The sequence below is a fragment of the Notolepis coatsorum genome (genome assembly GCF_963971535.1).
Source record: "Notolepis coatsorum genome assembly, chromosome: 4".
Lineage (NCBI taxonomy): Eukaryota > Metazoa > Chordata > Actinopteri > Aulopiformes > Paralepididae > Notolepis > Notolepis coatsorum.
The window spans coordinates 21,082,614-21,100,088 of record NC_140168.1 but is presented as its reverse complement, the minus strand read 5'-3'; the positions used below and the strand labels follow the sequence as shown (position 1 = coordinate 21,100,088).

Sequence of the window (17,475 nt, the reverse complement as noted above, 5' to 3'; positions counted from 1 at the left end):
TTGGACGTATTCTATTAAGCTAATAATAGTCTATTCATATGTAGTGCCTCGTGCGGTAAGAGTTCTATAGTAATCAGCACCCCCATCGTTTCGGGCATCAGCTGGACGCTTATCCAGGGTGGTTGACCCCACGTGAAGCTGCACCCGAGGAGCTCCAGGCCAAAGAGCGAGTGGACCTGTATATTGGATTATTCTACCGACGACGGCTAGCCTTCCCCGGCTTGGATTATGCTTTGAGTACTTTGATTATTCTATGGATAAAGGCCAACACTGCGGTGTGTTGGAAATACCCCCCCCGGAGAGGACGACAGGTGAGAAGACGCTCTACACGACGAGGTCGCCTCACGTCTCTCCATCGTGGACCGGAGGACGCCGGCCACAGAGAGTCCAACTGCTTTCATCTGTGGATCGAGGATCGCTGGGCACCGGGTCGCACGACTGTGGGCTCTCCCAGGATACCCTCGGCCAGACGGGATACAGCCAGACTCTACCCCCCCCCCCCTCCAGCTGTCCTACAAGCAGTCGGAACCTTCCCCTAGTGTATCCAGCTATATAATCATTCAAGTATCATTGCTATTGTTCCCTAAATATTCCAGGTTGTATATTTGCTTCCTGCGCAATCAGAGATTGGACATTCGATATTGATCTACCTACGAATACTCATTTGCCATAAAAGTGCATACTATTTCAAATCATAAATGTAATTAAGTGATCGTTGTACATACCTTTTGCTATGTATTATTATTAAAACTCAAACTTTCGATTTGGTACATTTGTGTTGGATCCGTTTCATCAGGTGGGAGTGTTTATCATAATTATTTATACCTAGTACTGGGTGGCCAGAGTCTAAAGTACAAGAGGTAGTGGTAGTAAGTATCATATCTAACCATACAGTCAGGGAATTGTACCCCTCAGTTACAATTGGTCCTTCGAGCCGGATGGTAATCAGTGTAATATTAATATAGTGTTATTAATATTAAAATGGCCTATGATGAACACTCCACGAAACGATCCTCCTAACCAACACCGCCCGCGGCGCAAACGACAGCTCCCTCAGTACCTAGAGGCTTACGCTGTCAGTCAACAACCTAGTCTTCTACCAACAGTAAACGCGGTAAAACTAGAAAGTAAAATTATGTCTAACCCTAACGACCAGGCTACCCCGACCATAGAGGCCCCTATGGGTTCTAACGTAACTGACCCAGCTCACGGTGGGGACCAGGGGGAACCAGACATGACTTTACACCCCGCCAATACCGAAGAAGTAGTGCCCGACGAGTCCCGGGAGGAAGACAACACTACCGAGAGAGAACTCGGCACGGAAGAAGATGAGGAGAGCACCGTGGAGATAGAGCTCCAAGACTCCGCACGGAGTACCCCAAGGGACGGCTCCCCTATACAACCGTCTTCTCCCAGCGAGGCAGAGAGGACACTACAGCAGGCATTCCTCGTCAGCCTGAAAGCCTCTACTGAACGCGATAGACTCCAGGGTGAACGCGATCGATTGCAGATACAGCAACGGAGCGAAGAAGAGCACATACGCCTGGAAATAAGACGCATTCAGATGGAAGAGAATATGGCAAGAGACCGGGCCGACGCCCAGCGCGCCGCCACCGGTGCCCAGAGAGAATCGGATCTCACCAAGCGCGAAGCCGAGCGCGACAGAGCACAAGCGCAACTAATAGAACAGCTGATCAGAAGGACAACACCCCCTCCCTCCACCAGAGGCTCCAGGAACTCGTCTAGACATCACTCCAGGGCGGCATCCCCTAGCCGAGTAAGCGACCCTGAACTTGACCAACAGACGAGGTTTATACCCCCCGCAGACCCCCTTCCCCAACCGGTCCAAGCGAGACCCAGCCACCGGGAAGGAGCAGCATACACTGCGGAGAGGCTAAATCAGAGACTACAAGCCCTGGATGACCTAACGGAAGACGAAGAGGAAGAGGAGGAGAACCACGCCCGACGACAGCACAGTACTCTACCGGACCAGGAGGTCCAGTACAGCCCAGGCTATACCCCCGCGGAGCTGCGCTACAGACCCCCGACGCTATTCACGGGTGAGCACGACGCACGACCCGCACCGAGGAACAGCACCTGGACCAGCGGGCCATGGTACACAGCCGGTACCAGCCCACACCAAGGAGCAGGAGGAGACTCGCCTAGGAGGCCTCTCCCCCAACGCTCGCCGATGTATCAACAATCCGCGTCATACATTGGCACACCTATGGTACCAGACTTCACCCAGGAGAACCGGGCCCAGTATACGGAGCTCCGCATGTGTTTGGAGACAATGTTGGTGGATGTCATTGATGAACGCCATAAATACGCGATACTACTGAAGCATTTAAAGGTACCCCGCGCGCACAACATAGCGCTCGCCTACGCCACTTCCACGACCCCATACACCGCAGCGCTGGTAGCGTTGGACCAGAGATATGGACGTATATGGGATTACGTGATCCAGGAGATCAGGCACATCGACCGCCTACCCCCAGCAACAGACAATCGAGCACTGGACGACCTGTCCATCAGAGTGCAGTCCCTAGTAGGGATGCTGGGAGCGCAGAGGGAAAAGGGTAGGCATGAACTATACGCCAACTCAAATGTAGAGAGGATCTTGGAGAAGCTACCGCCCGCCCGACAGGAGCGCTTTAGGCGGCAGAGAGACCACCGAGACCCTAATGGCCCCGAACCGAACCTCCTCGATCTAGCCGACTTCCTGGCGAGAGAAGTCAGCAGCTTACGGCTAGATACATTCGGACGGAGCACCCCTGGCTCCAGAGAAGGAACCAGGAGACTAAATGATGGAAGAAGATCGGTGACTGTCATGCACCAATCGGAGTCAGTGCCAAGCAGTAGGAGCCACAGTACCCCCTCAAGAAAGGAGAAGTGGAAGATAGTGTGCCCCTACTGTGAGAAAGAACACTGGCTGTCACAATGTGACTCATTCCCCAAGATGAATGCGGAGGAAGCGAGTCAATGGATAAAGTCCAACAGACGCTGTTTTCGCTGTGCGCGATCACACATGGCAGCCGAATGCCGCTTAAAGAAAAAGTGCAGTCGGTGCGATGGAGCCCATCTGGACATACTCCACGACAGTAACAGACGGCGGCCTCCACCCGCACCATCAAGCAGCAAAGCAAGCGTCATGTACATCGACCCCGCCAGCAGCAGCGGAGCCAGAGTGCTCTTAAAGGTAGTCCGTGTGACATTGAGCTACCAGAATCAAGTCATGGACACTTACGCCGTCCTTGATGACGGGTCAGAGAAGACCCTTCTGCTCGCGTCCGCTGCGGCCCAGCTAGGGCTGCGGGGGAGCGAAAACCAAATGACAATTCGGACAATAAGAAGAGATTTGAAAACGATAAAGGGCGAGAATGTCTCATTCTCTATCGCAGCAAGCGGCCAGCCCGAGCGACGGTACAGGATTACAGACGCTTTCACCAGCCAAGAAATAGGACTCTCGCGGTACACATACCCCGTAGCCAAGCTGATGGAGAAATATGTACATCTACGCAAGCTACCGATCCCACTCATAGACGGTGCTACCCCGACACTGTTGATAGGCTCCGACCATGCAGACCTCATTGTCCCCATAGACCGGGTTCATACCGGACCCAGAGGCTGTCCTGCAGCAGTCGAGACCCGCCTAGGATGGACTCTCCAAGGCCCACTCGCCAAATCTCTCAACCGAACCACAGCCACTAGCTGTCTCCACTCCCGAGTCACAGAGGGAGACACCGCACTCCTGCAGCATGTAGAGAGGCTATGGACCTTAGAGCAAATGCCCTTTAAGAACGAAAAGAAAGACATTCGCTCTAAAGACGACATCTACGCCATTAACCTCCTCGAGACGGGAACAAAGAGAGTCCCAGTCAGCGGCGTGTTGAGATACGCCACGCCACTCCTGCGGCGGGAAGGGATGCCTACCTTTCACGCAAAGAAAGACGCCACAGAGCGGTACCTACTAAACACAGAGCGGCGCTTAGCCAAGGACCCCGCCCAAGAAAGTGTATACCGCGCTGAGATTGAGAAGCTCATCACAGCGGGACACGTCACAAAGATTGACATTAAAGAGGCCGACCAGACGACTGAATCGTGGTACGTGCCCCACCACAAGGTTCATCACAACGGCAAAGACCGCATCGTGTTTAACTGCAGCTACCAGATCGGATCCCAAAATCTGAATAAAGAGCTATTGCCCGGTCCTACACTCGGCCCCTCCCTACTAGGCGTACTACTCCGCTTCCGCCAGGACAAGGTGGCTATCAGCGGGGATATCAAAGGGATGTTCCTGCAGGTGAGATTAGTAGAGGAGGACAAGCCCCTGTTGCGGTTCCTATGGAGAGAGAGGCCAGGAGATGAGCACCCAGCCATCTACCAATGGGAAGTCCTCCCTTTCGGAACTACATGCAGCCCATGCTGTGCTACATTTGCACTACAGAGACATGTCGCAGAGGACCCAGCAGCGGACGAAGAGGTCCGACACAGTGTGAAGAACAGCTTCTACGTAGATAACTGTCTACAAAGCGTTTCGACCCAGGAAGAAGCCGAGGCTCTCCTACTTAAACTCCGCGCCTCTCTGATCAAAGGCGGCTTTGATCTCAGGCAGTGGGCCAGCAGCGATCCGCACGTACTGCGCAGCCTCTCCTCCGAGGACAAGGCAGCGAGCAGCGAGACCTGGATGGCCACAATCCCAGGAGAAGCCCAAGAGATGACACTAGGACTAGTGTGGCGCTTCAAAACAGATTCGCTCCACTATAGACACAAACCCCTGACCACGGAGCAGGGAAGGTCGACGGCAATACCGACCACCAGACGGAGTGTGTACAGAACACTCGCCCGACAATATGACCCGTTAGGATGTATACTACCGTACACCACCAGGGCAAAGATGATTGTACGAGCATTGTGGGACAAGGACCAGGGCTGGGACGACCCAATTCCCGCACACCTTGCATCCACCTGGAGAGAGTGGGAGATGGAACTCCACTCACTCCCAGGCGTTAATATACGCCGAAGCTACTTCCCACCCACGGTGAGGCCAGAGACATGTAAAATGGATCTACACGTCTTCAGTGACGCCTCCGAGGTCGCCTACGGATCAGTAGCCTACTTGCGGGCCCAAGAAGAGGGGGGAGAGATCTACACAGCATTCATCCTCGCCCGCTCGAGAATAGCCCCACGCAAGCAACAGTCTATCCCACGTCTAGAGCTCTGCGCAGCCCTCGCAGGAGCGCATCTAGCCACGCTCATCCAACGTGAGCTCACCATTCCGGTGCATAGAACAATCCTGTGGTCAGATTCCACGACAGTACTCGCCTGGATCAAATCGGATTCATGCAAATACAAAGTCTTCGTGGGAGTCAGAGTCACTGAGATTCAAGAGTTAACCGGAGAGTTAACCGGAGAAGCAAACTGGCGCTATGTTGATACAAAACACAACCCAGCTGACGTCATCACCCGGGGAATGTCCCTAGATGACTTAACCCGTCATAACATCTACAGTGACGGACCAGCATTCCTCAAGCTCCCGGAAGGAGATTGGCCCACGCCCACCCCGAGGGAAGCAAGTGACGAGGAGGCTGAGAATAAGAAACCCATGTTCTGTGGATTGAGCACTGTTGTCTCCGCAGACCCCAACATAGACGATTGCATTACCATAGAGAGTGCGCAGCAACGGACATTCCTGCGGCACCACCCAGAGATTAAGTCCCCCGCTGATATGTCAGCAGCTGACTACGAGGAAGCAGAACTGCTTCTACTGCAACGAGCCCAGAGAGACTCGTTCCCCGATGAACTAGACTGTCTACAGGGAGGAAAGCCCGTCCCATCAGACAGCAGATTGATTCATCTGGCCCCCGAGAGTGACACACATACCCTCATCAGAGTGGGTGGTCGCCTGCGGAGAGCCCCCAATTTACCGGATGACATTAAGTACCCGATCGTATTGAACAGCCGACACAAGGTCACAGAGCTGATTATAAAGAAATACGACGAGGATGTACACCACGCAGGAGCAGAGAGAGTCTTCGCGGAAATCAGACGTCGTTACTGGATACTTCAAGGAAGAGAGGCGGTGCGACGCTTCCAGCGAACCTGTCTAGACTGCCGAAAGTGCCGCGCGCAGCCCAGCATACCACGGATGGCTGACCTACCTCCATGTCGCCTCCGACTCGGCGACAAGCCATTCCACTCAACAGGCATGGACTGTTTTGGCCCGCTGCACATAAAGAAAGGAAGAGGCACCGAGAAGCGGTGGGGTATTGTATTCAAATGCATGACCACCAGAGCGATACATATCGAGCTCCTTCCGACCATGAGCGCAGACTCATTCCTTATGGCCTTCCGAAGATTCACATCACGGAAAGGAAAACCGTCTACATTATTGTCCGATCACGGGACAAACTTCAAAGGCGGAGAAAGAGAGCTGAGGGAGAGCTTCCAAGCTATGGGCCCAGAACTTAAGACCCACCTCGCTCCAGCCCAGATTGACTTCCAATTCAACCCCCCAAACGCACCCCACTTCGGTGGAACTTGGGAACGAGAAGTACGTTCTATAAAGACAGCCCTGTACGCAGTACTTGGGGCCCAGACTGTGGCGGAAGAAGTCCTAATGACAGTCCTCACGGAGATTGAGGGAGTATTGAACTCAAAGCCCCTCGGTTACGTCTCCAGTGATGTAGCAGATGTCGACCCAGTCACCCCCAACACCCTCCTGATGGGGCGGCTAGATCCCGCGTTACCCCAGACAATGTACCGGCCTGAAGAAGCGAACGGCCGACGAATGTGGAGGTACAGCCAAGTATTAGCCGACAAGTTTTGGAGCAGTTTCCTACTGCACTACCTACCGTCTCTACAGACCCGCCAGAAGTGGGTAAAAGAGAGAGACAATTTGACGGAAGGAACAGTCGTCATGATTATTGACCAGTCACTACCCAGAGCTATGTGGCCGGCTGGCCGCGTAAGCAAAGTGATCACCGGGGCCGATGGCAAGGTCCGAGCAGCTGAAGTACTCGTCCAGGGGCGCATTTACACCCGTCCTGTGGCGAGGCTCATAGAACTGCCCCGACTCCCAGACACAATCGATGATGACCATGACCCTATGACTTTGTGAGTTGACTGACCCTTACAGCGAACCCTTGAGTGGTAGACAGTGCGGTTAATCTGTCTCTGCTTAACTAATTGGGTTGGGACCAATTAGGGGGCGGCTGTTCTGAAGGATCAGATTAAACCGAATATATATATTTATTTATATATATATATTTAATTGTATTTGTATATCCCCTGATATCCCTTGTATATTCCTTGTACAATATGCATTGAATATCCCTTCTAGTCTACTGAACATCCCATAATAGTCTCCATTCTACCATTGGACGAGACCTTGGTGCCAGGTCGCCATACCCCTCAGACCAGGTTCAATCGTACCGCTCAACATGTATGGACAAGTCCTAGTTCCGCGTAGGAATATGTCTACCGCACCACTAATGGTACTATTTGTTCATAGTGCGTATATATACTGCGCTATTAAAGTAGAGCTTTCTTTTAGTCCAATTCCTTACCCTCCAACAGAGTGACGGACGCAAAAGCCTCCCCGCGAACCACGTGTGGGCAGTAAGGCCAATTCGGCCCAGTATCGGCATTGAGACATCGTGTATATTAATATTTGAATAGTCATATTTGGCACTATATCGTCGAGTTGGACGTATTCTATTAAGCTAATAATAGTCTATTCATATGTAGTGCCTCGTGCGGTAAGAGTTCTATAGTAATCAGCACCCCCATCGTTTCGGGCATCAGCTGGACGCTTATCCAGGGTGGTTGACCCCACGTGAAGCTGCACCCGAGGAGCTCCAGGCCAAAGAGCGAGTGGACCTGTATATTGGATTATTCTACCGACGACGGCTAGCCTTCCCCGGCTTGGATTATGCTTTGAGTACTTTGATTATTCTATGGATAAAGGCCAACACTGCGGTGTGTTGGAAATACCCCCCCCCGGAGAGGACGACAGGTGAGAAGACGCTCTACACGACGAGGTCGCCTCACGTCTCTCCATCGTGGACCGGAGGACGCCGGCCACAGAGAGTCCAACTGCTTTCATCTGTGGATCGAGGATCGCTGGGCACCGGGTCGCACGACTGTGGGCTCTCCCAGGATACCCTCGGCCAGACGGGATACAGCCAGACTCTACCCCCCCCCCCCTCCAGCTGTCCTACAAGCAGTCGGAACCTTCCCCTAGTGTATCCAGCTATATAATCATTCAAGTATCATTGCTATTGTTCCCTAAATATTCCAGGTTGTATATTTGCTTCCTGCGCAATCAGAGATTGGACATTCGATATTGATCTACCTACGAATACTCATTTGCCATAAAAGTGCATACTATTTCAAATACTACGGCACGGTGGTGTAGTGGTTAACACTGTCGCCTCACAGCAAGAAGGTCCAGGGTTCGATTCCCGCTTGGGGACCAGGTTTCCATGATGCCAGTTACCCAGGTGGGGTATCTCCCAGGCCTTTCTGTGTGGAGTTTGCATGTTCTCCCCATGCTCGCAAGGGTTTCCCCCCCCCGATAAGATAAACCCAATGGAAAAACATGCACAACAATAGATCGCTAACGCTGTGGCGTCCTTGACGAAGACGGACAGGAGCACTTGGATTGGTCCCCTGGCGCGGCTCACGTTGACGCCTGTCTGCTCCCGGCTGCCCTTGGGGGGGAAGGACGACGGGATGGGTTAATCGCAGATACGAATTGCATGCATGCATCGCATGTGTGCCGATTGATGACCTCGGAGCAGGTCCTAAATTATTAAATTATTATTATTATATCATAAATGTAATTAAGTGATCGTTGTACATACCTTTTGCTATGTATTATTATTAAAACTCAAACTTTCGATTTGGTACATTTGTGTTGGATCCGTTTCATCAGGTGGGAGTGTTTATCATAATTATTTATACCTAGTACTGGGTGGCCAGAGTCTAAAGTACAAGAGGTAGTGGTAGTAAGTATCATATCTAACCATACAGTCAGGGAATTGTACCCCTCAGTTACAGTAGTACTTCCGGGCGCTCGCTATAGGTCATGGGACTCTGGCTCGTCACGCTACACGGTGATCGATTGGCAATAACTCGATAAACAACATGATTTGGACGTATATACCATTATACAAGCTGGAGATGGACCGGGTACAAATATATCCCATAATGATAAGATTTCTACTCGACGATGATCGCCCAACGGCGCGCGGAGACTGGGGTGAGTTTCAGCGTGTAACGTTACCGTCTTCGATACTAACTGCTATTATCAACATTTGACCCACATTAGATGATTGGTATAACGCTGCCCACGGAATTATAAACGCCCCCTCGCCCATCCGGTCAACATCAGATGACGTGTAGTAACTTCTAGAAGTACGTCTAGTTGGAATTTTTTATATCGCGCTGATTGCCATCAAACTGTATTTCATCATCAATATAATGCATTTGGGGCTATATATCACGTTCTGGAGAAAGCTGCAGAAAGAGATGAAAACATACTTATACATTAGACCATACTTTACTATGAATATGTGAATGAAAAAGTTTAACGTTGCTACACAATGAACAATACATATAGGACTTTGAATGGGCCCTAATAATGGCAATGTAGCAATAGAATTTAAAAAGTTATAGCCCTGCAAAGAAGGGGACTTTCTCCATAGACAAATAGCGCTGGCAATCTATGGTATATCATGAATTTAACCTTAGGCAGCCAAAGTGTTAACAAATTGTTCTAAATAAATAATGATAATAAATAATTTGAAGTTTGGACAAATAAAAAAAAGATTTACAACTGAGGTAGGTAGGTAGGTAGATACAATTTTTAGAGACTAAAGTACCGGAAAAGGGTACCGTTGTGTACCGGTATCGGTTCAAACGTGAACGAGTACACAATGTGCATGGAAGTCCTTATGGTGACGCCTGTGTTGTACCGTGCAGTCCCTGTGCCAGGAGGCCAGGATGAGGTTACGCAGGGCCAGGTACATGGTGGGGTCGCGGGAGAACTCCGGGAACTCGTACAGCTCGTCCAGCTCCATCATGTCGGGCCTCACGCACAGGGCCTTCCCACACTCGTTAGGCTGGTAGAAGGGCTGGAAGTACGGACATAGCCCTGGAACTGAGGGGGGGGGGGGGGGGGTGATCACATACAAATACACATTTTATACAGTGTTTGAAATTGCACAAGACTGCAGAGCTGTGTGTATGTTTGAAATACAACCTATTGATATGATAGTGATTGTGAAAATGTGCCTGGAAGTATGATTGGATGGGCAGACTCCATGTTCCGTCAGTGAAGGGTGTAACAAAATAGTTAAATAATCTTTTTTCTTTTTTTTTAAGATTTTATTTATATTTTCAGCTTTTTTGGTCAACGCAGGACCTTTTGGCCACGCAGGACCGACAGCGGCCACGCAGGACAGATAGAGGAGAGGGTGAAACGGGAGGAGAAGAGGGGAAGACATGCGGCACATGGCCACCGGGTCGGGGAATCGAACCCGGGGCGACCGCGGTTTGCTGTGGTGTGCTACTGGAGCGCCAAATATATATATTTTTTTATATAATTTGGAAAATAATTCAGGGGGGTGGATGGAGGGTGGGTTCTTCTCAGTGGATTATTTATTTATTAAAAGTGAACTACATTTTTTTATGTAATTTTGCTACAATAAATAAAGAAAATGTGATCACAAAAAAAACGTGTGACGTGTTAAACGTGTACCGTAAGTGGCACAGATGCCTCGCCGCGGGTAGCGCCGCTAGTGCCGAAAGCCATGGCAAGACCTATGTGCGGCTGACCAAAAAATCTAACTGTGTGTCGGGCAACGCAGACAACGTCTAGGTACGATGGCCAGCCGACACAGAAGCATTAGCTTGGCCTGGACGGCACGATGGTGTTAACACTGTCGCCTCACAGCTAGAAGGTCCTGGGTTCGATTCCCACTGGGGGACCAGGTTGCCGCGTTGCCAGGTACCCAGGTGGGGTATTTCCTGGGCCTTTCTGTGTGGAGTTGGCATGTTCTCCCCCCGTGCTTTCCCCTCCAAAAAGAGATAAACCCAATGGGAAAACATGCTGAACAGATCGCTAACACTGACGTCCCTAGAAGACGGACAGGAGCACTTGTGATTGGTCCCCGGGCGCGGCCTACGCCGGAGCCCATGTCTGCTCCCGGCTGCCCTTGGGGGGGGGGGAAGGACAACGGGATGGTAAAAGTGCAGAGAGACATTTAATCTGCAACTCAGTGCATGTGTGTGTGTGTGTTCCTATGTGTCGCCCATCTCGCATGTGTGTGTGTTAATCTGCATGACAATTAAAGACTTTTTCTTTATACGTGCGATCAACACCACACACAGTCAGACATTCAATTAAATGCAATTCAATTCAAAAAACTTTATTAGTCCCGCAAGGGGCACTTTAGAGCATGATACAGGCATGACATAGACTCACTTTGAGGCTGGACGGCTCGGCCGGGATCTGCCCTCAGCTCCACCAGAGACTGGCTGCTGGGGCAACCGGAGGGACTCATGCCGACACAGTCAGGGTAGTAGGCGGCGAGGAACGGGTTGGCCGGACTGTCTTTAAACAGCGGTGGCAAGATCAGCATGGAGTGCCACCAGCTGTCAATCACCTCCGCCACTCTCTGGGCGGGACATACAACAGGGTTCCCACAGTGCAAAATGAAATTCAAGGACGTTCAAGTACTTTTCCAAGCACTATTTTCCATTATAAAAGGGCATTTAAAAGGATACAATTCACTTTTAAATGCGTTTTTTGTTTTTGGAAAAAAAAAGTCTGATCCAATATGTATGGCTTAAAACCAATTTCCGACAATTAGTTACACTTTAAATTAAAAACGATTATTTCTTGACTCAGAAATGTTTTATCATGGATGAACAACACTTTCAATGCGAATGGTTGGTTTGAATTTCAAGGACTTTTGAAGCACCTTGTTAAAGAAATTGGCTGTTTTCAAGGAATTCCAGGCATTGACTTTTTTTTAATCAAAAATCAAGCACTTTAAGCACTTCAAGGACCTTGTGCGAACCCCGATACAAATACATACAACGCAGAGCATGAGCGTCAGAGCAATATTTTGCAGAGTTATGGATACATTATCATCAGCTAAAATGGCCAGAGGTGCAGATATTGATGACAAAAGGATAGTGGAATCAGATGCCGACTTCTTTAGCTTATACCGTTAACTCACCAAGTCCTCTGGTTGGGAGCACTGGTCCGGTCCTTCACTCTGTGGGTACAAAGACATTATGACAAACACAAAACTGTCTTTTGATGAATAGCGGGTTGATTTTCTTTTCTTTTTAACCTCGCCTATGCACCTGTATAATTCTACATTATGCACTCCAAATCTGAACCTAGTGACCGATTGGTTTGCAGATACTTCACTCAGACTCGCCGACTGAAGGGGCGGGACACACACACACACAACAGGGGCGAGGTAGAGCAGTCATCTGGTAATCCGGAGGTTCCCGGTTCGGTTCAACTCCCGGGCAGCGTGTCGAAGTGTCCTTGAGCAAGACACTTAACCCCTAACTGCTGCAGGTTGGCACCCTGCATGGTTGCCTCCACCGTCGGTGTGTGAATGTGTGAGTGAATGGGTAAAATGTGAGGAACAAATTGTAAAGCGCTTTGGATACAAGTGCTATATACGTAAATGCACCATTTACCACAGTGAGAAGTTCTACGCGACTGCTCTGGCACACCAGAATCTTTAACCACAATCTTTAACCACAATCTTTAACATCCTAACGCACAGCGGGTCGTATACGACCCGTTTCGCACTTGCACACATGTTGGGGGCACTTTGCCCTAGTCTGCCGGCTCGGGGCTGCATTTCTCGCTGATCATGTAATATACCGTTCGAACGTTTAATTTGCCGCCTTTCGAACGCCACCTCACTCGACCAATTGCGTGCCTCGGTTCTCGAGTTACATGACAATATGTCAGGCGAGCGTCTTTTTACAGGCCGCGCGTCAAATAACCACGTCTGACTGTATACGCTCTAGATCTGACCAATAACTGCTGATGGCGAAAATGATTGGTCAGCGGTATAGCCAACGAGCGTCCACTTCCAACGATACCCCACGTGGTGGGGGGGGGGGGGGGGGGTGTGAGTGGGGGTAGTAGGTGAAAGTTGGCAAAAAAAAATTGTGACTGAAGCTTCAGAACGCACAGAGGTGGATAGCCATTTTGGATTTCCACACTTCTTTTTTTGGTACACGGTTTACTAAAACCTTTATCAAGCACTCATTTTTGAATGGATTTTTATAAAATTTGGACCTGTACTACATAAGACTTCAGGATAGGGCTGGGCGATATGACGATATTATATAAATATCGGGTACAGTTCATTAACGATACACTTTTTCAACGTATCGTGGATATCGTGATGTTTTGCCCAAGAGGATTGTGTCGCGTCAATCTGTCCACACGTTACTCGTTCATATCTCAGCCCGTGCTGAAATATGCCCATTCCGCGGTCTGTTAATAAAGTTTTCAATCAGACAGATGTATGGAAAGGCTTTTATTATAACATTCGTTGTAGTAAAATCATTATGCCTCATTTAGTCATCCTGTGGAGCACTGGTCTCCTACTCGACGGCCGCGGGGAGCTAACGTTAGTAGCTTTGTTGTTGTTCAGCACACAGGACATTCAGGAAGTCAAAACTAATAGCGCTTGCCGATTGGTGCTAAGAACAGCAGGGCGGGTGCAAGCGGTGTGACGTCATTGGCAGACTCGACTGTCAATCAAAATGATTATGTTTCCGTCAGAATTAATGAATGAAAACTGTATTAAAAGGTTGCAGAATGGGTACAATACAGTACAGGAGGATGAAGACCAGAAAAAGACTTTCGGCTTTTTTACACAAGGGTCCTCCATTTTCAATTCATCAAAACATTTAGAGACATACATATATACAGTAGTTTCATAAAAATGCTAAAATGCTATTGATTGATTGATTTAAAACTTTATTAACACATTGCAGAATGGGTACAGTACAGCTCAATACATACAATTGTTAAGGGGATGCAGACCAGAGAAAGACTTTAGTCTTGTTTACATCCGGGTCCCCCATTTTCAATTCATCATATTTCATATCTAAATCATATAATATCTCATATGCAATATATAATCTAATAATCTAAATCTAATATATAATATAAAAATGCTAAATGCATGGGTATTTTATTTTGTCTTTAATGTTAGCTTGCAAACTCAAATACTGTCTTGGTAAGCCTCATAATGAATTGTTTGGGGTAAAAAAGAAAAACATTGTGATGTGTATCGTGTATCGCCGAAAGGTCAGAAAATATCGTGATATCATATTTAGGCCATATCGCCCAGCCCTACTTCAGGATATGGAACCGCAGTGTTTTCCAGCTCATACCTCTAAAAACAGGAATCTGGCAACCACTAAATAGAAATGAGTACACAAGTTCAAGTTCAAACCTCTGTTACTCTATTTCATTAGCACTAAAAGTGATTCTCCTTTTTTGCTTTAGTAACTTCAGAATGTTACCTTTTAAAAGAGACCAGGCTCATGCAGGTGCTATAAGTATAAAGTATAAAGCTAACCTTTGCAAAAGAAATGTATGCAGTCCTCAAAAACAAAAACTGATCTTTTCGGCCCACCTGTTAAGAGGTTAACCACAATCTTTACCACAGTCTTTACCCTGTTTGAATCCCAGTGAAAAGGTTAGTTCACCTTGATGTTGTTGAACTTCATGCCACAGCGGTAGGTCGCAGCGAGGGAAGCAGTGAGCTGGATCTCCTTGGTCAGCTGCCGCCATTTTATACAGTCCGGCTTCGTGCACTGAACCTGTAGAGCACAGAGGTTACAAACAACACACTGAACCTGTAGAGCACAGAGGTTACAAACAACACACTGAACCTGTAGAGCACAGAGGTTACAAACAACACACTGAACCTGTAGAGCACAGAGGTTACAAACAACACACTGAACCTGTAGAGCACAGAGGTTCCAAACAACACACTGAACCTGTAGAGCACAGAGGTTACAAACAACACACTGAACCTGTAGAGCACAGAGGTTACAAACAACACACTGAACCTGTAGAGCACAGAGGTTACAAACAACACACTGAACCTGTAGAGCACAGAGGTTACAAACAACACACTGAACCTGTAGAGCACAGAGGTTACAAACAACACACTGAACCTGTAGAGCACAGAGGTTACAAACAACACCTCCTCTGGAGACAGATACTGTTCAAGTTCAAGTTCTTTATTGTCAAATACACAACAATACAGGGGCATTGCAGGTAATTATTTTGTAATGAGAATCAAATCCAGCGGTTCTTGTGAGATGGCCAGCTGTATGTAGGCAAGAAGGTAATTATTCATTTCAAACAATCAGATTCAGTTATTGTAGTAGTAGTAGTAGTTGTTGTAGTCGATTATTTTCTAAGGACCCCATTGTCATATCAAGGCTAACCCCAAGGTTGGGAAAGCCTTATTTTGAACCAAAGAAAAAAAAATAAACATGACTTAAAAAAGTGTCGACTGTTGGGCTTACCCAGTATGGTAGCTGCTGATCTGCCATGAAGGCCTTCAGACTAGGCTCACTCTTCCCATTACTAGTCCACACCTTCTTCCAGGAGGCGTAGGTCTCATACCCGTCTTTGTGACTGCCAGGAGAACAGGAATCAAATGGTTAGCGTTAGTGATGCACGATATATCGGCCGTCGATATTATATCGGCCGATTTGGGAGTTTTTTTTTTACATGTTTTGGCCTTAAATAGTTTCAAAATATCAGTCATTTTTGAAAATAGGTTACAAAAGTAAAAAGAAAATGCGTTTTGGAAAATAGCTCTTTATTTGATTACCGGTATCATAAAAAAGTGTTTTCTATACAGAGATATCGACATCGGTAAATATAAATATCGGTATCGGCCAGAACAGCAATATTAATATCGGTTATCGGTATCGGCCACAATTTTCACATCGGTGCATCACTAGCATTACAGACCCTAATGGATGTGTTCGTATGGGAGAAACAAAATATTTAGATTCACACGTATTTCACAAGATATCTTTACCTTCTGTAGTAGTGGTCAAAACACTCGTTGCAGAAGTGTTCCCCACAGGACAGATGGTACCAGCGAGATGTGTATCCATTTTTGGCACACCTAGGAGATAAATAGATAAATGTATTCATGATGGGAGAGTTAGCAGAGAGTCTGATCTGGGATCGGTTTCAGCAAAGCCCTACTATGCACTCATACAGTTCTATGCATTCACAACCGGTACCTGCCCGTGTTACCAAATGGGTAGAGGGATTGACACTCCCGAGCATGGCACAAACATTACCAGGGTTAGGGGTTTGATTCCCAAATACGGCGTGCAGTAATTTCACCGCAAAGTGCTTTGAGTAGTACAGTGGGGCGACAGTGGCTCAGGAGGTAGAGCGGTCGTCTGGTTATCGGAAGGTTCCCGGTTCGATTCCTGCTCCTCCCAGGCAGCGGGTTAAAGTGTCCTTGAGCGAGACACTTAACCCCTAACTGCTCATCAGGAACAGGTTGGCACCTTGCATGGTGGCCTCTGCCGTCGGTGTGTGAATGTGTGAGTGAATGGGTGAATGTGAGGAACAAAATTGTAAAGTGCAAAAAAAAAAAAAAAAAAGCCCTATAATAAATAAATAAATGCACCATTTCATACTAGTAGTGCTATATAAATGCACCATTTAATCAAATAAATTTGATTTGATTTACCATTTAGTACTAGTAGTGCTTAGCATAAGGGCAGGGAGACGGCATTTCAGTGGACCATAGAACTGGACAAGTTAAACAGCACTCCTGTCCTAAGATACTCGTACGTACGGCCCCTGGGTCAACTGGATTTCTGCGAGAACAGGAAACGTGATACCTATCGGACGCGCTGGCGAAGCACACGGGGTACGTGGCAGAACATCCGGCTTTCTCACATTTCCTGTACTTCTTCTCCGACTGGTCTTCTTCTTCCTCAGTCTCGGCGGCTTTCCTTTTCGCCTGGGACCCAGAGGGAGACGCCGTTAGATCCCCCCTGCCCCAGATAAGCCACAACAACAGAGCAGCACATGACATGTACATGATGTTGCACAAGGTTGTAGTTCACCTGTCCAGGTGGAGGGTTGTTGGTGCGCTTCACTCGGACGTTGACTTGCCTCCCGGAGGAGCGGACGGACTGGCCGTCTCCTGGGGACTCGGCCGCACTCCTCTTCTTGCCCCTCCGAGCACTGGAGGAGTTCCCAGTATAATCTAGAAGTTGATCACAACATACTGTTCTTAAGATTGAGAGTGTTGTTTTAGTAGTAGCCCTCGGGCCTTCCTGCCATATGTTGCACACTTCCATCTCATTTTAGACATGCACAAATAATAAAAGAAATAAGATGGTGGGTAATGCAATGCAGGC

General features: G+C 48.3%; 1 protein-coding gene across 1 annotated transcript in view; it reads right to left on the bottom strand.

The window, feature by feature from the left end:
- kdm1b (lysine demethylase 1B) overlaps positions 1 to 17,475 on the bottom strand; it is a 49,943-nt gene that overhangs the window by 32,040 nt on the left and 428 nt on the right. The window contains exons 2-9 of the mRNA XM_084311758.1: positions 17,179 to 17,321; positions 16,951 to 17,072; positions 16,125 to 16,214; positions 15,601 to 15,712; positions 14,770 to 14,883; positions 12,252 to 12,290; positions 11,492 to 11,684; positions 9,981 to 10,165 (exon numbers count right to left, since the gene is read on the bottom strand). Coding sequence (XP_084167884.1) covers positions 9,981 to 10,165; positions 11,492 to 11,684; positions 12,252 to 12,290; positions 14,770 to 14,883; positions 15,601 to 15,712; positions 16,125 to 16,214; positions 16,951 to 17,072; positions 17,179 to 17,321 — 998 coding nt within the window. The remainder of the gene's footprint in view (positions 1 to 9,980; positions 10,166 to 11,491; positions 11,685 to 12,251; positions 12,291 to 14,769; positions 14,884 to 15,600; positions 15,713 to 16,124; positions 16,215 to 16,950; positions 17,073 to 17,178; positions 17,322 to 17,475) is intronic.